We start from the raw sequence: 26,603 nt of genomic DNA, 5'->3' as shown, positions 1-26,603 counted from the left end.
CATCTGACTTCTTTTCGTAAAAGAGTTGGTCTGAGATACGAAGTAGAGTTTAGGTCTATGTAAAAAAAAAAGTAAAGGCAACTGAAGTCTTTGGAGGACCTACTCCTCATTTTAGGTAGTTTCAGAAGTGTTGAACAGATAGAAACAACTTCCCCCTTGTATTTGCAAAGGCTTAAAATCCATATGTATTTGTTCGAAACACAAACAAAAGAGAAGACTTTTTTTCTAAAAACCAGATTTAACATGGTTTCCTTTCCATCAGGTTGCAGTTTGTGTGCATGTAAATGTCTGCCACATTTATTTTTGTCTAAATTTCTACCCAATTAGCATCCTCTGTAGTCATAACTGCTCCGTGGCTCTCCTTAGAGAATCTGTAATTAGAATGAAACAGAAAGGGGCACCGAGGTAGTGAAATGGTGACTGTGAGAATGGCTTTGACTCAGTTAGAACCACTACTCAAACACCTACCATATCCAGGGCAAAGTTTTATTCAATTATGTAGTTTTTATGAAGGTGGTAATATCTGACTACGCATAAGAATCAAACACAACTAGCAGATGATAGAATGTCCTCATATTAACCTTGGAACAAAATGTGTCAGTGGTAAAGAGCAACAAAAGTTTGGATACGATTTCAGGAAGTTTTTAGGGGATTATCTGTTGTTTTAATCGGTTTCCAAAACTGATTTGGATAAATATTAATTGTTACCTTTCCAGATAATTGCACCAAATGAGGTTAAGTCTCTTTTTATTTGCCATAAAAAATTATCAGTAAATCTTAAGGTTTCTTGAAATGTAAACTCATATGTAAAGACAGATCATTAGAATTTCAGTCACATTTTTTTTTTACTTTGTTCTTCCATATTTTTGATAGTTGTGTTTGAAACAGATCTTTCAGAATAATTGCATCAATAATTTATTCCTTTCTAGTAGAGAAAGTAACAATAAAAATCATAAACAATCAGAGAAAATATAACCCTTAAAAACCGTACTCCTCAGTTGCTTTTAAAGATGGAATGTTGATGTTATGATTGTTACTTGTTATCAGTAACAAGAGTCAAAATGGCTAATGATGAATTTCAAAACCTGCATGGTTTATGTATAGCTATACTCGCAGGTTTTATTGAAAACCAGAATAAGACTTTTTTTTTTTATAACCTTGTCAATTCTAATTCCAAGAAAACACAATCAAATGCAAAATAAACTTTTGCATGATTTACATCTTGACTTTGGTGGTAAAAAAATCTGGTGATATCAACATTAGAGTTATTTAACTCACAGGATTAAGACATTGAAATAGTTAAAATATTTTAAAATACTGTCTTTTGTCAAAAACAATACAAAATATACTTACAGTCTAGTTGTTTATAGCGATGAGATATCAAAACACCTTTTGTTTTATCAATATCTAAAGCTAGGTATTCTACTGAACCGTGGCCAAATTTTTGTACTCGAAATACACCATTTTTAGGTCCTGCTCCATATATATAATCTTCAAAGACGTCAATCCTATGTGGATGCAACAAGCCTAGAATTTTTAAAAAGGTGGAGTCATAAAAGTTGCACTGTAAGTAAGTGCTCGGACTTAAAACTAAGTTTATTCAAGATTATGTAGAAAATCTTATGACTGTTGTTTAGAAAAAACTTTCAGAATTATAATATTTTAAATATTAGCTGTAAAGTTGTTAGAATTAATTTCTTTGCAGTAGGAATATGTGAAATACTAAACATATCACTCACAACATAAAAAACATTTCCATCATCACTTTAACCATCTGCACCACCACAAAGCATTTGCTGTGGGCTTACTATATGCAGAGTAATCTGCTGTACAGTCTGCAGACAAAAGAAAAGCTACAGACCAGCCTTATCCATTGCACACAAATAGGCAGCTCACAAAATTCTGAATCTGTGTCTAGATCAAATTAATGATCAAATTAGATTGCCTGAGTGACAAAGAGAAAAGAAAAGAAAAAGGCATTACCATTGTCTGTTTTAGAAATGGGATAAAGAAAACAAACTAGCAACGGTAATGATGCATATGACTAGTTTGGCTAACAATAACAGAGGCCATCATTTTGCACATTTTAAGAAATGGTGTTATTTTAAGAGATTTTTATGATAAGAATAATTAATCTAACCTTTGACACTGAAATGTATAACATGCAAAATGACAACATTTATAGTTTAGTTGTTATCTAGACGTAAAGCATAAAGTGCTTTTTCAAAACATATATGTCTCTTCGATGTACTTAAGCTGAAACAAGTTGACTTTATTGTGATCAGTTCTGGCAATGTGAATTTTTTATTGCCATCTAGGGTCATCATACAAAAAACACACGTTGGGCAAATGCACAGTGCAAGTTCACTTTAATTGTTTTTCTTTCAACTTCCCTGCGTCTGTTAAAAAACGAGAACCAAAGCTATATTCAGTATACGTAATATGTAAATATAAAAACTTCAAGTACATATTACAAACAATTTGTGGTAAATAAAGGAAGAGGTTGTGGTAGAGAAGGGCCAGAAAAACAGAAGGGAAAGAAATTAGATTCAGCAGAAAGAACTGAGGTTGCCAGGCAAGGCAAGTGTGAGGCACAGACGGTAGAGAATGAGAATAAAAAACAGAAGGTAGGCATAGAGGTGGGGATACAACAGGGTACCACGGGGGAAGAGCACTAGTAGACTCTGTACTCACTGGAGGTGGAGGTAAGTTATTTTTACACAGTTTTTCACTTGGATGTACAATTGTTACAATGATGTTTTACTATATACAGTAATTCATTTCTGCTTGCTATCCCTGCAATTTGAAATAAAAACTGGTGTGCAGAGGCACTAATCTTGACTACTTGAAGTGTTCGGCTCAGAATGTAATATCTACAGAAGAAACAGAATTAATATTTTCTGGGCCATGTTTGTCCCATGCTAAGGAAATTGTGGCCTGGCCTCTGTTATTCTAGTAGGAATGAAAATTATAATCTCTACTAAGAGCAGCAAGTTGCAAGGAAAAATAATTTGAGGAAATTCAGAACATAAAGCTTTCATACCGTTACTTACGTACCGTTACTTAACACTCTCAATAATACTTAAAAGATGAAACAAAAGCACTTCACAAACCTTGTTTGCTACTGACAGAGATTACTGAGTCAGAGCCATCATACAGAACACTGCCAATAACAGAAAGCTCCAGGTCAGCCCAGTATATTCGTTCGCTAAAGTGATCCACAGCCAGACCTGCAAAATCAATACGGAAGGACAAATAACAAAAATAAAGTGGAAATTATTTAAAATTACATTTCTGTGTCTTAATGTATAATTATGGTTGATGTTTTTCTTCAAGTATCAAAGAAATTACCCAGTCTACATCATGGTACTGTAAAAAATTAGAAAACAAGTAAAATAATTACTCCTTATGTGCAATACATATGTATAGCTTACATAGAATTTAATGAGCTGTAGTAAAAACTTGACTTCACAAAGGAAAAACTACACTAAATATCCTTCCTTTCCACACTACTAGTCTCTGAACTACAGCTATTTTCTAAAATACTTCTCCAAGATATCTTAGTTTTTATCTTTATAGTACATGCAGAATTAATTCATCATTTAAATAACTTATCCAACCTTTACTTAAACTAATTCAGTGTAATTAGTTATATTTTGAGTATCTTCATGAAGGTCCATTTCTCAGCATGCAAAAGGCTTACTCATAAGACATTTTTACGCATTTGAAATCAGCCTATGGTGTTGTGAGCCACCGGTGTGCACGCTGAAGTTTAAATTGACTAAAGATTGATGTTTATAGTAGGGAAGAATGAGTGGCAAATTCCTTAATTAAGGTTGTGCTTAAATTTTTCACTCTAATCATTAATTTTCTGCAGGACTGCTTGTCTTTATTTTTTATCATCGGTTATCTGTTAGTGAATAACAATGTGCTAAAATAAGATGTGGTAAAAATCATGTTTTTCTACTTACTCAATTTTTTATTTTTAATTTCATAATGTGATTGGAGTCTAGACAGTATTTTCTTGCAAAAAATATCATTGAAATAAAAGATATCTTAAGTAAACTTCCTTCAATATAGAAAAGTAAGATCTACAACACATGAATTCTACAATAAGTCTTTACTGCTGTAGATGTCTAATTTGTGACATAGCTAGTCTTTTACATATGATGTATTACATAATAAAACCAGTATAATGAAATTAAAATACCTTTGGCACCCGAAAGTTAAATAGCTTTCCCAATAGGAACATTCAATAATACATGAGATACACCCCCATGGGAAGGCAACTGAATGGGATGTGATTTTGAATATGTGCTAACTGCATTCCTGCGTAGGTAGGTCCAGGATTTAACAATCAGAATGAAAAACAAAAACAAAACACACAAAAAAACCCAACTCACAGTGACGATCATTTGAGAATCATTTTTTAGTTAAGTAAATAGATCTAGCCCAAATGTAATCAAACTAAATATAAACATCGCTCCTCAAGAATAATATAACGATGTACTATGCCCCATCAGTCTCTGAGAAATGACTTAACAATTAAAACGAGTGGCCCATGTTTTACTAGTTTCTGCTCAATGATTAATGTGCTATTTGGAGTCATGTTGAGAGTTATGATTTTGCTTCTTCATGTATAATTACAGGTAACATGAACCATAAAATGGACCAGTTTCCTGCTGCCCCCCATTATATTTCAAAACAGTTGTCTAGGCAGGTTTGAAAACACTTTCCTTTCTCTTTCACCGATGTAATACAATAAAGAAGTAGATTAAAATAAGCTGTCCCCAGTGGTCTTTACATTTGGATATTAAATGTGTTAACTGTAGAAAAAAAGAGAACAAAGGGTGTGCCATACAGTCTAATTACCACTATTGTTGCTTCAGATTCAGCAGTAGTAAAAAAGTTCTCAAAAGTGTCATATATTCCCTTATTAGTCTAGGCTTGGCTAAGACATACCCATCTTTATCAGCTCTGGTCACATATTTTACTACTGGATGGAATTACAGCTAGATAAAAATTATATAACAAAGCTTTCAGATGAGTGGAGTTTATATTCCAAAAAATCCACAAATCAATGATTTTGATTTTTCCTTAAGCCCTTTAATAAAAGAGATAGTCTTTTAAATTAAAAAGTTAATAAAGGAATCAACTAACTTTTCTTGTTATAGAGATGAAAGTGAAGTTTATATGAAAGAACAAGTTCATTTCTGTCTTTAAAATATCACATCTCCTTTTTGTCTTTAATAAAGTACCAATAATAAAACGGAAAAAAAATCAATTCTCAAGAAAGTCATTTTTAGCTGAACTGGGAACGATGGATATTTGGAACCAAGTCTGTGTAAGTACAGAAAATTTAAAATAAAGTGCTATTTGTGTTAATCTAGCATTATGGAATCACAATTTTAAAGACACAGGCTCACTAAATTTTAGGAATGTATAGTAATGACCCTAGTCATATAGTCATTTTCTTAACATCTCCCATGATATCAAGACTAGTATTACATTTTAGGGATTTTTGAATCTCACTTTAGTTGAAGTCTGAAGATTTCCAAGATCCTCCCACTAGTTCCCCAATTTCCACTATGGTCTTGAAAAGAAAAGAAAAAAAAAAAAAGAAAAGTAAAGAAAGGAAAGGAAAGGAAAGGAAAGGAAAGGAAAGGAAAGGAAAGAAGAGAAGAGAAGAGAAGAGAAGAGAAAAGAAAAGAAAAGAAAAGAAAAGAAAAGAAAAGAAAAGAAAAGAAAAGAAAACGTTAAAGCAAAATCTTATGAGAAATGACCATAATACCAATGTGATATTTAAGAGAGAACACTTGGAGAGAGTAATAAATTAAAATCACTGTATTTTCAGAAATAGAGAAAAAGATTATATACATTCTGTGTTAAAGGAAAGCCAAGATTTGTAAGGTAGTATTAACCAGCAAGTATGCACTATCCTATTCGTGATTTAAAAGGTGATAAAAAAGGACCTAAAAACCGAAAATATTTACCGCTATGTCAAATTTATTTTTTTTTTAATTTTTAAAAGTATTTTTTGAGGGGTGCCTGGGTGGCTCAGTTGGTTAAGCACCTGCCTTCAGCTCAGGTCATGATCTCTAGGTCCTGGGATTGAGCCCCACTTCAGGCTCCCTGCTCAGCGGGGAGTCTGCTTCTCCCTCTCACTCTCCCTCTGTGCTTTCCCTCTTTCTCTCTCAAATAAATAAATAAAATCTTTTTAAAAAAGTATTTTTTGAGATAGGTTGTCTACTTACAGTCTTAGATTCCAAGGTAAAGCTACACACATGCACACACACACACACACACACACACACCCTTATTTGAGTGTTACTAAAATAAATGCATCACGGAGTTCCAATTTTGGAACTAAGGTTTTTTTTTTATTTTATTTTATTTAAATTCAATTAATTAACATATAGTGTATTATTAGTTTCAGAGATAGATGTCAGTGCATATAACACCCAGTGCTCATTACATCACGTGCCTTCCTTAATGACCATCACCCAGTTACCCCATCGCCTACCTACCTCCCCTCCAACAACCTTCAGTTTGTTTCTTATAGTTAAGAGTCTGTTACGGTTTGTCTCCCTCTCTGATTTCACCTTATTTTATTTTTCCTTTTCTTTNCCTATGATCCTCTGGTTTTTATCCATTTTATTTAATTAGAGATCTTTGCTGTCTAAGGAAAAAAGAATTTGAAATCAATAATTGTAACTGGTACAGGACCAATATGTATTTCTTTAATCTCTCAGAAATTGCCAGGATTTGGCAACATAAATAAGCTTCTAGTTATCAAATAATATGTTATTTAAATCGAACTCATAATCTTACATGCTCTCTTACTGGAGGGAGAACTGGAAAGTGTCCTTACCTGACACATCATTCATTAACCCAATATATACTCATAAGACACTTCCCTTGTGCTATACACTGTCAGGTACTAGGTACACAGCAAAGAACAAAATAGATCATGTTCCAAACCTCATGGAGCACGCTACTCAATCACCACATGATTGAATCAGAAGATAAATTACGCTTTTTGTTTTTAACATAGTGTCTAATAAAATAAACAAGTGTGACATGTGTCAAAAGAAGCTATAAAACCATACCACGGGGTAGAGTGTTAAAAATTGTAGGCATTCATCTCGTCATTCGTTCAATACATGATTATTCTTAAGCTCACACCAATTATGGGCACTGTAATATTCTTCAACGTACATATGAATACCAGTAATTGTTTTGATTTAAGTTGCTTATGGTCTTATTGGATACACAGGATATACATTAAAGAGTTCGTGTTCTATATCATTAACGCAGTAGATGATGAAGTATCAACTATGGAGATAATGAGTGCTCTGAAGGCCCAGAGAACTGAGGTATTCTGATCATGATTTTGGAAAGTATGTAATGGCAGTGCTGGTAGTGAGCAACCATAAGGCTAGCTAAGTGGTGGACTAACTATCTAGTTGGATAGTACAATTCTAACCCTGAAATACATAGGGATTACCTAAAGGGACATAGATAAATTCACATCTATTCCTATTGCTGCTCATTACTGCGGCTATCATCTATACCCTATTGAAGTACAGAGTATAATCAAATGTGCTGTATCTCCGTGCATGTATTCATTCATGAATTCAAAATGAAAGATAGCATTTCCAATGAACCCAAAATGTAAAGAACAAGATCTTACACATGGAGGGAAACAGACGTGATATTATACTTACTGATTTCAATACGATAAGCTTGCTGTCAGAGCAAATATTTATAAACATTTACCAAGAAAAAAGAGAGAAAAAAAATAGGTACAAACAAGTCTTAAGACGTTTCTAGGAAGATAGAAGCAATGAACACACTTCCACAGAAGGATACCTCACGGATACATATGCATAAGTACACATGCCTCTCTACCTATAATGTATACATACACATATAGATGCAGAACAATGACCAACTTATTGCCAACTCTTCATTATCACTCTCTAGTAATATGCTATTTATGAAATCTAAATTATCTATTATTTCTTAAAGCTTGCATGAGATTTGTTCTTGACTCATTTTTGTATCAATAACATTTCGCATGATAATACTCAGGAGTTATTAATCACTGTAAAGACAACATTGGTAGGTGTTTCTCCTGATGGAATAAAATCCTGCTTAGGAATACAACCGGCATTACCAATATTAAGAAAGTCACTTATTAAGCAGGAGGCATGAAGTGAAATAATAGATTTTTATATGTGGCTTGTGGATTTTTAAAAATCTTACAGAATTTTAATGATATACAATGAGAAAATGAATCAAATTAACAAAATATACTAAATGACATTTTAAAATGTGAATAAAAATAATTATCACTGCTAGGGAGTTATGATGGATATTATATGGAATAATATGAGGCTTTAGCATAATACATAGCACATTGTTTTTAACAATTATTCTTAGATTGTTAGATACAAAAGGAATTATGTTAATAAATTTATACCGGTTTTAACGTATGATTTAAATTAATTGTTACAGGGGCGCCTGGGTGGCTAGTCGGTTAAGCATCTGCCTTCAGCTCAGGTCATGATCCCAGGGTCCTCTGGGATGCTGGGCTCCATGCTCAGTGGGGAGTCTGCTTCTCTCTCTCCCTCTACCCAACCCCCCACTTGTGCTCTATCCTTCTCTCTCAAATAAATAAATAAAATCTTTAAAAAAATAGTTACAAATTCTCTATAAAGTAAATATTATCATATACATTTTATTTATTTTTATTTATTTTTTTAAGATTTTATTTATTTATTTGACAGAGAGAGACAGCCAGCGAGAGAGGGAACACAAGCAGGGGGAGTGGGAGAGGAAGAAGCAGGCTCCCAGCAGAGGAGCCTTATGTGGGACTCGATCCCAGAACGCTGGGATCACGCCCTGAGCCTAAGACAGATGCTTAATGACTAAGCCACTCAGGCGCCCCTATCATATACATTTTATAAATAAGAACTTTGATGCTCAAAAGTTTATACAGGTTGCTCAGTTTTAACTCAAACCTATATAAATGGAGGGCTTATGCTCTTTCTGCTAATTTATATTTTCTCTGCATAAGTCAGTATCGTATTGGGTATACTTATTGGGCATAAGGTCTACATCTTTCTTTTGAAACTCTTCCTTCAGCTATTGTGACACTGAATTCTGTTGCTTTGTCCCAATTGCTCAAACACCTTTGCATCTTCAGTGCTGAATGTGACTCTTCTAAATATAACCATCTCACAGAATTTAAGAAGCCTCTTTGTTTTCCCCTCCCTTGTCCATCTTAACAACTCCAGCAGCTTTAAATATCAGCTTTCTTTGCTAATTCCCCAAACTTTAAGCTTAAACCCTTAGCTTTAAGCTCCAGAACAAAAATTTTCAACTATCTATGCAATGTCTCCATCTGACTGACTCAGCTGGGGTCACATCTGCACCTGTAACATTTGCCTGTGAGTGACAGCACCACACAGTCTGCTCACGTGCACCTTCTCAAGGTTCTACAGACCTAATAATGTCACACGGCAAACTCCTTTCCACAATTTCCGACTCTTCTTGTTTTTTACAGAATTTTATTTGTTTGAGAGAGAGAGCATGAGAGCACCAGAGCATGAGCCGGGTGGGAGGAGGGGAAAAGAGAAGGGAGAAGCAGGCTCCCCACTGAGCAGGGAGCCCCAAGCGGGGTTCAATCCCAGGACCCTGGGATCATGACCTGAGCTGAAGGCAGACGCTTAACTGACTGAGCCACCCAGGTGTCTTCATTTCTGACCCTTCTTCCTGCTCTATTTTCACTCTCTTTTCCATAGCATGAAACTCTTCATAACTTACTTTTTAAAATATTATATTTTTCTATATAACTACTAGAAGAAGAGGGATCTGTGTGTTCACTCCTGTATTCCAAATGCCTAAAATTATCCCTGACACACAGTAGGCACACAAAAAATATTAGCTGAATGAGTGAATAAACGGCTTCCAAGAGTCTACTGCCTATAAGTGAGGCAGAAGTTTTCAAAGCACATGGGGTTTTCAAAGCACCCAGTCACATGGGGTAGAGAGCCTCACACCAACTCCTTTCCTGACATGTCCCTATGGGTGTCTGATCAGATCCTGTTACCTACTTAACGTTAAGCGATCATACTTGTCATGGTCTCTGAGATCCTGCATGGATTGACCCCTACCCCCCTTTCTAAGCCTTGTCTCATGCTATTTTCCAATTTGTTTACTACGCTCTTTGCCTTTCCTATCTCAGGGCCGTCTGTCCCTTTCTTTGCTTTGAGTTGCAACATCATTCCCAATGCCTATGTCTTCATGCAGATTAGCAATTAACCTTAACCATCAATACCTCAAAAAGCCTTTCCTCCCCATTATAATTAACGTGGCTACCTGCTGCATGCTGCACCCTCTCCTCTCTATCAGAATCATTTACACATACGAGCACTTGTGCGTGCACGCACACACATGTACACACACTTTTTTGGTTTTTCTCTTTATGGTCCCCCACATTAGAATTTAAGCTCTGTGAGTGCAGGGATCCATATTTTTGATGACCAACAGTGCCTGGCATATAGTGAGCATCCAATATATTTTAATGACAGAAAGAATGGGTAAATGAAGGAAATAAGAAGATAATTATATGAATGGTTTTAATTTATTGACTTTTTATCCCTCTTTGACACATTTCTTATCTCTTCCACTATTCTCATATGCATTTGATAAATTCTACTGTACTAACTCTGCTTTGCCCCCCATATACATTCTCCCCTTTTCTCCTGTTACTATTCTACTTATGCTAGTCTCTGCTCTCGTCAGGACCATTCGATGGATTGTTAGCTGGTCTCTTAGCTCTGTATCTATTTATTTCGTTGGCACAATTCTACCAAAGCAATAAGCCTGGAGACCGGACTTATTCATTCACTCCTTGAATCAAAATTGTATAGTGGTTCATTATTGACTAAAGTCATGTCAAAACACCTTGGTATTTAAAGTTCTCCATTCTCAGTTCATGATATGTTACCTATCCTGTCCCCTTCTAGGTGTGTCATGACTCCTAATATCACAGAACATGCCATGTGGCTTTACATTACAGCCCCTGGCTCAGAGTGGTATGTCATTTAATATGTACAACAATATCTTAAGTTAGTTATTGTCATTCCTTGGTTTGCTAATGATAAAAATCAAAGTTTGACGATAGTAAGTTCCTTTCTGAGATCTCACAGCTAGCAAATAATCCCTTGGGATTCAAAACGAGGTATATTTGACTTCAAAGAACACCTTTATAACATCTACACCATGATGGGTTACCTGCCCACCTTTCGAATGCCTACCTATCCTTCATGTACTTGTTCGAGTGACACCTTTCACATAGTTTTCCAGTCTTGGAGAGAATAGCAAATACCTATCTACTACCTGCTGGTTTAGAGCTAAGGAATCATATTTGCCCTCCTTCCCCAGAGAATTGTGCTCAACTGACTGCAGCAGCCTCGATTGGGAAGTTAGAGCCCAAAGATCAACCAATGACTGATGGAGCATATAAAACAGGACCCCTTCCCTGCCATGGGATTTATGCTCCAAAGCACATACCCTGTGGCTCAAGCCAAAATGAGAGTTTACCTGAAACACAGTCTTTCTGGTGTCTTTCCCTTTCTCTCTCCATCTTTTACAGGTTTCTCCTGAATAATACTCCCCTCATAAATAACCTTTACAAGAATTCTTGTCTCAGGCCTTCCTAAGAACCCTCTGACAGGCAATTCTATAAATTGCTGCCAGACTCCTTCTTTAAAATGAAAATTACGTTACATATACTGTGATTATGTAAGCTGTTAACATCACAGACCTTTCTTTAAAAATTAATTTTGTAACTTTTCTGTAGGTCCGGAACTAGTTAAAAATAAAAAATTAAAAAGAAAGTTAAAGTTCTTTAAAAAATGGAAATGGTATTTGAGCATATTACACCACTTGCCTCTTCAGTAGCCTCCCATGTCTCCCACTAAAGCTCGAATAAAATTCAGTCCTTAGCAGTGTGTTCGAGGTCCTAGATGATCTACACCTGGCCACCTGGGCACCCTCACTTCTACCATTTTCCTGAGTTGCTCATATGTGTCTAGGCATACTAACATTCTTGCTGTTTTTGACACGTGTTAAGCTCATTACTAACTCATAACATGCTGTTCACTCTGTCTGGAAAGCTCTTTGCTCACATATTCACATAGCTTGCTACGCCTATGATGTTCAATTCTCAAATATCACCTTTCTAGAGATGACTTTTTTGATAATCTTATTCATAATTCTACCCCCTACAGTGCCCATTCTTTTCTATATAGCACTTATTAGTATGACATGATGTATATTAAATATTCTATCCTCTGAAGGAAGGCAAGTTTCAAGAGAGTTGGAAATCTCTTCACAAGAGTTAGAACTTGTCTTCAGCATCTGGAACAATTTCTCACACCAGGTGAGTGTTCAATTAGTACTTGTTAAATCAGTGACTGGAGACACACTTATGTAAATGAACTAATTCCCAAAGACTGCTCCTTCCCATAAAGAATAAAAACAATGTAGTTGAAGGAAAAAATCCAATGGCACATTAACAGTTAATAAGAATATAAGTGCCAAATATAAATAAAATTTCAACTACATAAGATACTACAAAGTGTAATTATTAAATAATACATGCTCTAGAAATATAAATTCTCTCCTTCGGGGTGTAGAAAGCAGGGACGTTGTGTGTGGGATGAAATTCTTGGGGTTCCTGCAGTTCTGAAAATGTTTTATTGAAGAAGTGTTAAAGTTAGACCTTATGAGGGGTAAGACTCAGCTGGGTGCACAAAAGTCAGAAGGGATTCTAGATGGGGAGCCTGGGAGGCAAATGCAATGGGAGAAAAACAGGCAGGCAGAAAAAAGCACACGAGGTCCTAAACAGTCTTGGGAGTATAGAGAGTTCGGAGTGGCAGCTTAGATGACATAGCTGGGAGGGATATTAAAGCCTGATTAAAAAGAGCTGTGAATGAAAGGGCAAGGGATCATGACGTCTGTCTTTCACAGAAATTATTTGTTTTCCCACCTCTTTGCCCATTTAGCTTATGATCCTCTAGGAATATTATCTATCCCAGCATCATTAACATACATCAGTAAAAATACCCTAATACATTATAAACTGTCAAAATTCCATGCATGTGAAATCCTCCAAATGGCCTTGCAACTTAGGCGATTTTCAAATAATATCCCCGTGATATCACTGGCAGTATGATAAGGCTTTGACTTTCAAGTTGGAAAAATACAACATGAAATGTTGATGACTTTCATAAAGTCATACTATAAATTATTTTATCTGCTTGTAAAAATGATTATATTGCCAACAAACCTGGAAAGAATTGTAACACTAATATGCTGAGCATACTGCTCCACACCCTAGACTGTGTCAGAAATACATCATACCTGTGGGTCTTTGCAAGTTCTTTTGTACTAAAATCCTTCTCAGAGTCCCGTCCATGGCTGCTTCTTCTATGTGGGAGTGGTCCCCGACGACAGTCCAGTACATCATCCTGACAAGACAGGTCAAGTTGTTTAGCTTACACATAGTGCTGCTATAACTCAACTCTGTTCCCCAGACCAGTTTCTCTTCAGACGGTGTGCATCAGAATCACCCCAGAGTCCCTGAAAAAAGCAGATTCCTGGACCCAACTCTAAACCTACAGACCGGGAATCTCCAATAAGGGTGGGTGATTAGGAATTTTTTTTAACATTTCTCTATTTTCCTTTTTGTTCCTTGCTTATAAATGAAAAGGTAAAAGAGTAGAAAAGGAACACTTCAAGCAAAGTAAAGGAAAGATTTGTGTTAAAATTATTTAAATTTGTTCATACATACACCTTCATCTTTTATTATCTCAAATAGCCAAAATACTAATACTCTACACTTCATATGTTCAATATTATGGTTAATGTCTTGAATATTCGATCTTAGGGTAACAATATTGGTTATGTGTTTATTGCAATGTTCACATAAGACACATATGCATACATACATAGAATGTATAATGTAGCAGCCTTTCAGGAAAACATACATTTCGTGCCATCATTTGGGGTGAAAAGGACATGCTTTTGTACAGAAGTAGAGGGAGTTTTAGAAGTCTTGTGAATCCATTATATGTTGGACACTTATTACAGAAAGAAAACTACAGAGCACAGGTAGGAAAATTCTCTAAAAATGGGTATGCATATAAAGAAATATAAATAGCCAACTCATGAACCTACCCTCTTTTAGGATTTACAGCAATAGCATAGGGTTCTCCAGCCATGTTTGTTAAGAGTCTGGTGCAGTTGGGGCCATTCAGCTGCCCCACGTTGATAGAGTACCTCAGACTGGTCCAGTGAGTGGTGTAGTAACTGAACCAGTGCATTCTAGAATGATCAGTCCAATAAATATTTCCAGCAACCCAGTCAACTGCAATGTCCCTGGGCCTTTTAAATTCAGGACACTAAAAGAAAACAAAACAACACCACAGTATTTTCAAAAGCAGAGTGGTGGAGGGGAGGTCTGTATACATTGATATCATATAGGAATAATATCAACATGGTCAGGTGTTAATTGTTACATAGGTTTTTTAAATATTCAAAATGTTCCACTTTATTCTTAATTTTGTAGATATTATAATTTCACAAATCTTAAGTGCACAACTCACTGGGGTTTAACCTATCTCTGCCTTTGTATAACTACCACCCCACTAGAATATTTCTAGAATTGTAGAAGGTTCACCTGTGACTTCTCCCAGTCAGTATTCCTCGAGACTCGCCATAATTCTGATGCCTAACACAATAGAGCAGTTTAAACAAATCCATATAAATAGTACCATACTGTTCTATACCTGACTTCTTTTACTCAACATTGTATCTGTGAAATTCATTCATTTTGTTGTACATGTCAGTTACTAATACTTTTTAATTGATGGGTGGTATTTCATTTTATGAATATGCCACAATTTTTTCACCATTTTACTGATTATATCCATTTGGATTATTTATAATTTTAGGCCACTAAAACCAAAATCATGAGTATTCTTGTACATTCCTTTTGGTAGACACAAACATTCATTTCTGTTGAATATTTAATAAGGAATAGAATTTCTGAGTCTTAAGGTATACATATACTTAGCTTGGATAGATCCTGCTAGCATATTTTTTCAGAGTTTGTACCAATATACACTCTTTTCAGCAATTTAAGGAAGTTGCAGTTGTTCTGCATCCTCACCATATATAATTTAAAAATGGAAAAAATATTAGTACAGATGGACACATTTAGAAAGATACCGTATTTAAACATATTTTAAGGAAAGTTACTATATCTGTCATTTATACTAAATTTACTAGCTTGGATTTTCTGCTTTATATTGTATTATTGAATTACTGTGAGACAGAAAAGTAAGGGAGTTCTTTCCAAATAGACAGCAAGGGAAATAACGTATGCTTTGTGCCCTTCAATTAACTTGATCACTTCGAGTAGGAACTAGTGTCATAATTAATTTGACATGGTCAGGTTTATTGTGCATAACCAAAGTGAGAAAGGATTCCCAGAGGTATTATATCAAGAATGGAAACAATTATTTGAAGGTGGTTATACCTAGGCATGTGGCCAATGCATAAGAGCATCATTAGGACCTGGCAATCAGTGGAAATATGGGTTTTTAACACATGATAATTTCTTGTGTGAATTACTAGTGAACAAATTTTATTGAAGGAGTGAGTGGACTTGGATTAAAAGAAGAGAAACTAAACTCAAAAAAGAACATGAGAGGTCAATAAACAGGAATTGCAAGCCACTGCTGTGTGATTACTGGGATTTCAAGAAAGGAAATATGGCCTGAACCAAACACAGAACCCATAGAAATTTCTAACAACCTTTATTATCAGTCTTTTCATCTATTGATTTAAAAAGTGAAATTATGAAATTTATAGTAACCTATTTCTCAATTCTAACAATAAATACTATCCATCTACCCCGTGATAGTTCAGTGATGTTTAACAAAAAGCACTCTGCAATACAGTATGCTTTAGAAACACAGTGTAAATAATAGTCACAGGTGGGTAGAATATAAATATTTGTCCTAGCCAAACCACGAGATTATTTTCAAATGTTCCAGTATCATTTAAATAAACTGGAAATTTTTTTCCTGGTTTGGCAGCGTTTAAAAGTAAATATACGAACAAATGGCATGGGCATGTCAGTGTAAGTCATAAATTTATAAATATGACAGACAATGGAGAAAATAACCATATAAGCTCTTTAGAGTCTATTGGAGTATATTTATCATTTTCTAACACTAGTAAAGCAAATCCTCAGCATCCAAAAAAAATATGATATTGGTTATCTAGCATGAGCATAGAAAAGTACCTAGTTTCCCTTTATCAGATGTAAATATATACATATGACTTCCTATCCTAATAGTATCCTTGCTAAAATAGAACATATTCCATGCAAAGTTCCACTTTTTTGAATTTAGGATTTTCGTTTTGTTTTACACATTCTAAAAAAAAATGTCTGATTATCATTCCATTCTATACCTCTACACCTGTATTATGGAGAATTAAAAACCCAAATTCTTTATTTTCATAAAACATTCAGAAGTTTGATTAAGTGATACTTTGTCAGCTAAGCAGGCTGGTGAAGATTCTACTAATGGCAAATTCTAGGAGGATAAATCAAATTTATGTCACATTACTGGGGTAAAAAATATGGCTTAGGGAAAAGGAAAAATGTTACTTTCCAATGCTAAGCACAAAGAGATACTGATGGAGTCATTTAAATCTATATATTTATTCTCTGGTTCCCTGATCAAAGAATCCCTAACGTCATTCCAGTATCAACTAAAGTAGTTAGAATATGGGGTAAAAGACGTCACACCCAATAAATTCAACCTATCGGCATAAATCATCAATGACAAGATGATTCTCAGAGATTAATGGCATCAGGGTGAATATGTTACCAGATGTTCATCTTCATTGATTTCACAACATACTGAATGCTCAATGATTCTCAACATTGAAGAGAGAAGAACTGAACAGAAAAAGAACAATAACAAGAAAGCAACAGGATGCTCCTATTGTCAAGGAAACTATGGCCGAGTTAGGAAATCACCCTTTATAATGAGTTCCATAGGAATGAAATAATCCCTTTCTATTGCCCACAGCTTGACCAGGATTGTGAATAGTGTTAGCCATATAAAGGGGATTCTAGTATAGATGGATGTTGGCTAGGGAATGGAAGGTAAAAATTCCTGTTGGATCTTGACAATTTGTGGAGAGGTTCAGAATCAAAAAGGTGAATACAGAAAGTGGGCAAACACAGTAAAAGTAAACTGAGATTCTGGGAGTGGAATGGAGTCAGACACAGGACAACAGAAATGGGAAAGCTAAGCCATTCGCTTCCAAAGAGGCGAAAAACAAAACAAAACAAACAAACATCAAATTCAAAAGAAGAAGAAAATACAAAACTCTCACTGCCCCTTTGACTAGCTCACTAGGCAGAGAGGTCTACCTATAAGCTGGAGGCACTAAGAAATATGTCATGTTGAAGAGACTCTAAAGGCATGCAGTTACCCTGACAACAAAAGGCGTTGCTCATATTGTTGCGCAAAGTGGAAGACACATTTTGACTGCTTTCTCCAGACAGATGATTTCTTTCCTAATAAGCTATCTAAATACACAGCCAAAGTTTTGAAGCCTGAGGCATTCTTCCTTGTGGAGATATATTAGTTCGATGAATGAAACACTTAAATCTTACAGAAAAAGTGGCAGGTTGATTGTAACAAAATTAGAGGTTACTACTTTAAACTACTAATCCTTTACAGCTGTGGATTGTAAGGTATCTGTCACAATTCCAGCTTTAGGAAACTAAAGATATAAGTCACTGGAGACATTTGACTTAAATCAAGGGAAGAGGAAAACCTATGAAATGGGACTTCAAGCATTTGAACCATGGAAATGCTGTCCTCTTTTATTATTTTTTTTAATTCCTGTAGTTAGCAATATACTTTAAGAAAATACAGTTAATACAAAGGTAGATTGAAGTAGTCACATATTTTATCTATGGGTTATTTTTTTCATCTAAGGAAAGAAAATTTGGTTCATTTTACTAAAGTTAATTATCCTGTAATGTAATGCTATTAAAACAAAGATGTAAAGCGACTTTAAAGTGTGTGTGTGTGTGTGTGTGTGTGTAGTGTGTGTGTGATGTATATCACACTAAATGAAAAGGCTATTTACACTTCTGGTCCACAATATATGAATCAAGATTAAATTCTCATAAGCCAGGAAATAGAAGTAAAATAATGACTATGCAAGTTCTGAACATTACTAAATTATATGACTTAATAATATTGTAAGATATGTAGCTATATATTATTTCAATCCAGAAACTCATATAGCAATCAGGAAATCCAAAAAAAACTAAGAAAAAGTTATTTTTGGAGCTAGAATATGTAAGAGTTCCAAAAACAATTCAGGAAGGAAATCCCTGCCTTCTATCTACGATTTATTCTGAAGAACAGATTGTTTCAATCTGAATAATTTTAAACCTGTATTTATCTACATTAAGACCATGTCCACCCGGCACAAACTCCTCTTGGGGGAGGGTGGAAGAAACTAAATAAAAGTATGTAATTCTTGGACAATTTCCAAAAAGACCACATTTGTCTTTGGACTATAGACTCAATATTGTATGTGACTTTATCTTTTTTTTTTTTTTTTTTAGCATACTCAGTGTTCTTTAAACTTATTCATCATTTACCACCCGCCCTCCAAAAAAAAAAAAAAAAAAAGAGCAAAACTGGATCTCAAAACCTTCTTCACATTATCAGGTAAAAAAAAAAAAAAGATATGGAAGATTAAAAAGCACATTAAATTTGGAATCAGAAACTTGATGTAAAACCTAATCCTAGTTTCTCCAAAAATTATGTGATATGTAAAATAAGGCTTTGGATTAGATGATCCGTAAATCCTTCAGATTCTAAACATTAAATCACATAACAGTTTAAAATATTATCCATTCTATGTAAGCCCTACATTTTACATAGCTTTAAGGATGTATCTAATGCTAATAGTGAATTTTCATGCATTAGTATGTGAAAAATTTTTTGGTACTTATGGGAACAATTTTAATATCATCCCCTATGTGAGTGACCTAGAATTAAGGAATAAAGGTGTCTGCTGACATTTACGATTTACACAAGCATAACACTTGAGGTGGAAAGCAGAGCTATCGGAAAGTAGAGATTGCAAGATGGTAGATTGAGGACTAAATTTAAGTCCAAGTAAATATAACTTTTAGGTATATTTTAATTTTAAAATTAAGATATCACCTTAAGATCAAGTTATTTTTTAGCATTTACTAATGAATCATTGAACATTATATCAAAAACCAATGACATAAAAAAATCAAGTTGTTTTTTTCTTAAAAATTAAGGATATAGAAGATAGTACATAAAAAGCAGGGCAACATTCCAGAACAACAGAATCAATCAGCTGCTGCCCCCTGACTTAATGGACCATGTGTTGAGTTTGTCTCTTTTACCTGGGTCCCTAATGTCATGTCAAATCTGTTTCACTCATTTATCTTACCCATAAAGCTAGTTTGCAGTCCATGCCTTAAAGAGAAAAAAGAAGTAGATCTTATCGTATAAATTATGTATCAATAAGAAGGGGAGTTAAGATAGCAATAAACACATAAAAGTCACAGAAGCAAATAAATGTTGATACTGTCTCCAGAATCATTAAGTAAGCATCTTGCGGATGAACAGAAATATTCAATATATGTAGCAGATAGGTATATGTGTATGCATAAGTATATGTATATAATTATGTACAAATTTGGCTCTTATAACGAGCTTTTGTATAAGGAACTTACACAGTTCAACACCCAAACCCCAAATAATCCAATTAAAAAATGGGTAGAGGACATGGAAAGCCACGTTTCCAAAGAAGACATACAGGTGGCCAACAGAGACATGAAAAAATGCTCAACATCACTAATCATCAGGAAAATGCAAATCAAAATCACAATATCACCTCATGCCTGTCAGAATGGCTAAGATAAATAACATAAGAAATAACAAGTATTGGTGAGGATGTGGAGAAAACAGAACTCTCCTGCACCATTGGTGGGAATGCACACTGGTGCAGCTATTGCAGAAAACAATATGGAGGTTCCTCAAAAAATTAAAAATAGAATTACTATATGATCTAGTAATTCCACTAGTGGGTATATACTGAAATAAATCTAAAACTAATTCAAAAATGTGCCCCTATGTTTATTGCAGCATTATTACAATAACCAAGATATGGAAGCAACCTAAGTGCCCACCCATGGATGAATGGATAAAGATGTGGTGTGTATATACAATGGAATATTACAATGGAATATACAATGGTATAAAAAAGAATGAAATCTTGCCATTTGCAACAATGTGGATGGATCTAGAGGATATAATGCTAAGTGACATAAGTCAGAGAAAAAAAAATACCATAAGATTTCCACTCATATGTAAAATTTAAGAAACAAAACAATCGAAAAAAGAAAAGATACGAAAAAAAATTCTTAAATATAGAAAGCAACGTTGTGGTTGCTAGAGGAGAAGTGGGGCGGTGGGTGAAATAGGTGAAGAGGATTAAAAGTTTACTTGTCATGTGATGAGCACTGAATAATGTACAGAATTGTTGAATCATTCATGATATTGTATACCTGAAGCTTATATAACACTGTATGTTATATACTTGAACAGATACATTGGGCTTTTGCAGTTCAATGTATCTCCTACACCAAATATATTCAGATTATAAATATGTGTGTGTGTGTGTGTGTGTGTGTGTGTGTGTAAATATACATAATGCTGAGTTTTATACATCATATTCTGGCTAGCTTCATTAAAATTAGTTTCCTACTGTCTTATTGCTCCCTAGACAAACTAACATTCCAGTTTCCAAGTCTAAAGAGAACCTGGAATAATAATGAAGGCACCTTGAAGGATACTTCCTGGGCATTCAATTTATACTCTTTAGATGAGAGTCACTCTTTCTCTGAGCCTGTCCCTTCAAACAGTAACAGTTTGTTTAATTTTGAAAGACTCGAAAACACATTATGTAGGCTAAGATCTATAATGTCTAATATCAATGTTAATGATAGCAATAATAATGAAAGTGATGTCTTCTTAATAAAAGAGCTTCTGATCACCAGGATAATTAAGAGAAGCAGAGGAAAGAGCATGCTTGAATTCTGGAATGAAGTTGCATTCCTGGAAATTAAATATGGTGTATTTAGGGCTAGGAAAAAATGTGTGTTTGTGAGTATATATGTGAATGTTCATAGGTGTGTAAGGAAATGGGAAGGGTGTGAGGTAAGAAGAGACTGAATTATCATGAAGAGGCTTATAAACCAATGAGTTTTCAATGGAAATCCATTGGAAGGATTTATGTGAGGGAGATATGATGATTATATTAATGTTTTAAAATTATTTTGGCTATAGTGTGGAGAATGGCTTAGGACTGGGGACCAGAAGTGGATACTGGATAATCAGAGGATGCTTACTGAATGGTCTTCAGAAAGGAAAATGTGGAATTGTAATCTAAGTTTTTGTGAGACAAAAGTGGATAAAAATGGGATATATCTGGAGATAAAAATATTTGATCTTGTGATGAATTGAATAACAAGAATGAGGAGAATAACATGTAAAGTATGACTTTCAAGATCAATATACTACTGCCACTTATACCAAAGATTTTCAATTAATTTATTGCTTGTAACTCTTCAAAAATATTATGTATCTACCCTATGACAGATCCTGTTCTATATGTTAGGATTACATATAGTAGTAGCCAAAACAGCAAAAATACCTGCCATAGGAATTTACTTACAGCAAGGTAAGGTACAGAGTAGATAATAGACATAATAGGTAAGTAAATTATATAGCAGTTCAACAAAGATATGCACTAAGAGAGTGAAAAAAAAAAAAGAGTAGTGTGTTGAGGATCCAGGGTGGGAGTGGGAAAATAGATTGCAATTATCAATACATTATGTATTCAGAAGATGGCATTTGAGCAAATTCTTGAAGAAGTTTAGGAATTGAGCCATGTGGGATACCTGGCTAAAGAACACTTAGGCCAAGAGAACATTTCAGGAAAGGCCTTGCATTAGTAGGTACTAATGGGTTTTACAAATACCAAAGTATCCCTGGAGAAATTAATAGGAGATGAAGTCAGAGAGGAGACCAGTTCTTTTAAACCCTTGTAACACATGAGAAATTTGTCTTTTGCAATGGAGAACCACTAGGTATCTTTGATCAGAGATGTCATGTGATCTAATTTATGTCTTAGAAGGTGCATTCTGGTGATGGTGTGGTAAGAAGGAAAGCAAGAAGACCAGTTAGGAGGCTACCGCATTAAGTCAGAAGAAAGATGATGATGGTTCAAAGGTAGGTACTTAAAGTCAAGCTGATGTAAGGTAGTTAACTCCTAGCATATGTTGAAGGTACATTCAATAGGATTGCCTGATTTGGGAATTATTAAAGAAGGAGGATCAATAGCAACTCCAAGATTTTAAAAAAGATTTATTTATTTATTTTGGGGGTGGAGGGGCAGAGGGTGAGAGAATCCTGAAGCAGATTCCCTGCTGAATGCAGAACCCCATGCAGGGTTCAATCTCACCACCCTGAGATCATGACCTGAACCAAAACCAGGAGTCAACCACTTAACTGACTGAGCCATCTGGGCACCTCGTAACTCCAAGATTTCTACTTTGAGCACCTGGAAAGTAGATTTGGCATTAAATGAGATTGGGGACATAGATTTTGTGAATAATGAGAAGTTTATTTTTAGGCATGTTACTTTGGGAACATTTTTAAAAATCCTCCAGCTCCCTATCCCCGGGGAATCTTCTGCTTGAAGATTCTCTCCCTCTGCCCCTCCCCCTACTCAAGTGTGCTCTCTCTTTCTAAAATAAATAAATAAATAAATAAATAAATAAATAAATAAATAAATAATTTTTTAAAAAATTCCAAAAGAAAAAGCAAAGTAAGCAGTTGAACAGAGCCTGATAGCAATCTGGTAGTTGTTAACATGTGGGTATGTGTTAAACCATTAAATCATATAAACTCTATAAGGAAGTGAGAAAAGGTAGAAAAAAAAAAGGATCAAGGTCGGGGCCTACAGGCATTCTAATATTCAGAGAAAAGGAGAAAATGATGTAGCAAAAAAGACTCATGTGAGAAAAAAAGTAAGAGACCAATAAAAGAATAACTATATTGGTGATTCATCTTAGAATCATTTTCTATTTCAGGGCTATTATTATATAAAATGATGTAACAAACATAAAAGATCTGCTTAGGTTTGGCTGGAGAGACTGATATCTCCAAGTAGAGAACGGTTTCTCAACCATTGACATTTCAGTCAGGATAACACCCTGTTGTGAGGAACTAGCCTGTGTACTATAGAGTGTTAAGCAGCCTCCCTGGCTTCTACTACACTCACCAAATGCCAGCAGCACTCTTCAGTTGTGGCAATAAAAAATATCTCCAGACATTGCCAAATGTCCCCTGAGGTGGGAGATCATCCTCAGTTGAGGACCACTGATGTAGAACCACTGAGTGTTCTCTGATGTCTGCTTCCTCTGTGACTCTCAGCGTTTGTCAAGGTCCTTAATTAATATCTGTCACAAAACTTATTGAACACTTCTTTGTCCTTATTTACTTGATCTTTTGCAGTGCTAGAAATATAACCTCAATCTCTTTCTCAAAATAGTCTCCTACCTTAGTTTCTGTGACACTACACTCACTTCTATTCTCCTAATGCACTTCCCACTCACTGTCGTCATTTTAATCTGGCTTCAGAGCTTGGTTCCAGTGCTTCTTTACTTCACCTGTACTCTCTTCTTGGTAATCTAACCAGGCTTCATGGCTCTAGATATATCCTCTATTCTTCTATTCCTTAAAATATTTCTCCAAACCAGAGACTAAGATCAAGCTTTGAGTACACCACTGTCTATTTGACAACTCACTTGGCTCTCTTACAACCCTTCACTTGGATCTCGGACTTAACATGACTGAAACTGAACCCACAATTTACCACTTTCACTATCAATCAAGTTGTAAAATCTAGGTCTTGAGTCCTTCCTATACTCATTTTGTACATTCATTCTATTTGCAAGCTTTGTTTGATAAACTTCTACTCACTTCCTTCCATTTCACTGAGACTATAATATTGCAACCTACCACTATTTTTGCACCAACTTGGAGCACAATCCTCCTATGTGGTCTTTTTCTGTTCCAGCTTTCCCCCACCCCCAAATCCATTCTCTACATTAAAGTAAAATAGTTGTCTTAGACATAAATAAGATGACATTACTTCCTCCTCATCTTTTAGGTCTTCGCTCAAATCTCTTTCAATGGGCCTTCATGGATCATCCTATTCAAAGAAGTCTTACAACACCTGAGTTTTTCTTTCTTGGTCCATTATGTATTTCCTCCAATATAATTTTCAAAATTGGAATTTTTGTTATTTATTTAATTATGAATTTACTTGACTTTGTCTTTGTTCCCCAGAATAAAAGCTTCATGAGACTAAGACTCTGTTATTATTTTGTATCCTAGGAATCCAACACTAAACCTAACAAACAGAACTCCTTAAATAAAGCTTTGAGTATGAATGAAAAACTTGACTGGTTTACCTTAAAATGCTATACAATATGTTCAAAAATATCCTCAGAATTATTAATTGTGGAGTCATGTTTTATACAGTCCTATAAGATTGATGTTCAGTAAAATTTTGAATATTGATCACAACTGTTCCAGAACCATTTAACACCAATCAGCATATATTGTTGAACGTTTGTCTTATGCAATCAGCAATAATCAAGTCACGAAATGGCAATAATTTAATGATTTGATAGTTTTAGATTTCCTCCAAAGAAATCATGATAAATGATTGTAATTGTTAAATAGTTTGAATAAACTCAGATGGTTTGAAAAGTATTCTTGAGAAACAAGTATAGACAATTTCAAGGTAAAGTTATAATGATTACCATAAATTTATAATAATAAAGAAAATAAATCAAAAACTGAAAAAAGAAACTATCAATTTCTACTAGTATTCCAATGTCCTAAAACAAGACTTTGTTTTTTGTTAAAACTTGTGTACACACATATACACACATAAACTTATTTGTGAGCACATATGCATACCTATGCACTTGTGTATGCATGTGTGTATGTATGTGTGCGTGTGTGTGTGATGTACACATAAACCCATATATTGGTGTTTGAGGTATATAGCTAAGACACAATTAAAGATGGAACCTATTAAATAAAACTTAGTTGGATATTTTCTTAAAAGCTTTCAGGGAAAAATAATTGCCTAATCAACTTATTGAAGAAAAGATATGATTATTAATGAATAAAACTATTAGCATGTTCATTCTGAAATCCTCTTTTGCATAATAGAGAATATGCCAAAAATGGTACCTCATATTCACTTCTCAAAATTAGGTAGATCAGAAAAACCATTTGTTTTGCTTGGGAATATTTAGCTGTTTAATGGTAAAAATCTAATCTGTGTTTTTAAAATCATTTGCATTTCTCTAAGCATTGACCTACTTTAGTGCTTGTCATCACGTACTTTCCTGTACAGCATTTCATACTAGAAATGATAAATTGCCAGAAAGTATGTACAATTGTTGCATAATGCTATCATATTCTGTTCTGACTACTAAAATTCAAATTCAGAAATCTCATTATGCTTTACATATAGATTGAATCATGTCAGCCTTTTAAGTTTTAAATTATTTAATTTTCTTAAAGGAAAAAAAAATCCATCCATTTTGTATAGCCCAGGGAGCTAGAAAATCATAAGCATATCTATCTATAAATAACATAGACTGCATTTGAAATTTAAATTTATAATCATAATTAGTATTCAAGCCATTTTCACAGATTACAGAGAGTATTCCCTTCACGACTTCCAAAAAAAGATCATATTGAAAATTACCTTCCTTTGGAATGGACTTCAGTTAACATTTAGTTGTCTGAGTAATATTCTTGTGATTTCTGATACAACGTGTTTCTTACATTTTACTGAGATGGAAATATTCCAATATTTTCCGTATCTCTAAATATGCTTTCAAGACATCCTGTTAATCGCATGGCTAACTTCTTTCATTTGGTTCACTGATAATGGGGTTTTAACTAAAGTATCCATAGTTTGATTTTTGTATTTTTCTTTCTTTCACCCCTAATTCAGAGATAGAAACCGATGTTCCATATTCAGCTCAGGGAAAAATCTTGAATTTTATTTTCCCAAGAGTGGGGAATTCACAGGTCAGTATCATTTATTGTTTGTGTCAAAACTTAGAAGATGAAATAGATCGCATGCTCATTAAACTACTGGATGACTAGATGGTGACTGATAAAAAAGCAGATATAATTCATGGCAGAGTAATTCAGGCGGGTAAAAAAAATCAGATCTTTATATATAAGCTGGATTTCTGAGGAATAAATACAAATTGTGCAGGTAAACAACTAGATAGACATAAACTATGTCACACATCTTTTGGAAATCGTATATATTTA

The 26,603-nt window shown here is 34.5% G+C and overlaps 1 protein-coding gene across 1 annotated transcript in view; it reads right to left on the bottom strand.

Annotated features, from left to right (window-relative positions):
• The window catches only part of LRP1B (LDL receptor related protein 1B), a 1,456,161-nt gene that overhangs the window by 78,405 nt on the left and 1,351,153 nt on the right, over nucleotides 1–26,603 (bottom strand). Inside the window, exons 77-80 of the mRNA XM_008695867.2 lie at nucleotides 14,254–14,477; nucleotides 13,438–13,544; nucleotides 3,114–3,230; nucleotides 1,354–1,527 (exon numbers count right to left, since the gene is read on the bottom strand). Of these exons, the coding sequence (XP_008694089.2) occupies nucleotides 1,354–1,527; nucleotides 3,114–3,230; nucleotides 13,438–13,544; nucleotides 14,254–14,477 (622 nt within the window). The remainder of the gene's footprint in view (nucleotides 1–1,353; nucleotides 1,528–3,113; nucleotides 3,231–13,437; nucleotides 13,545–14,253; nucleotides 14,478–26,603) is intronic.

The sequence above is a fragment of the Ursus maritimus genome, unplaced genomic scaffold (assembly GCF_017311325.1).
Source record: "Ursus maritimus isolate PB19 unplaced genomic scaffold, ASM1731132v1 scaffold_1, whole genome shotgun sequence".
Lineage (NCBI taxonomy): Eukaryota > Metazoa > Chordata > Mammalia > Carnivora > Ursidae > Ursus > Ursus maritimus.
This window is presented reverse-complemented; position numbering and strand designations above follow the sequence as displayed.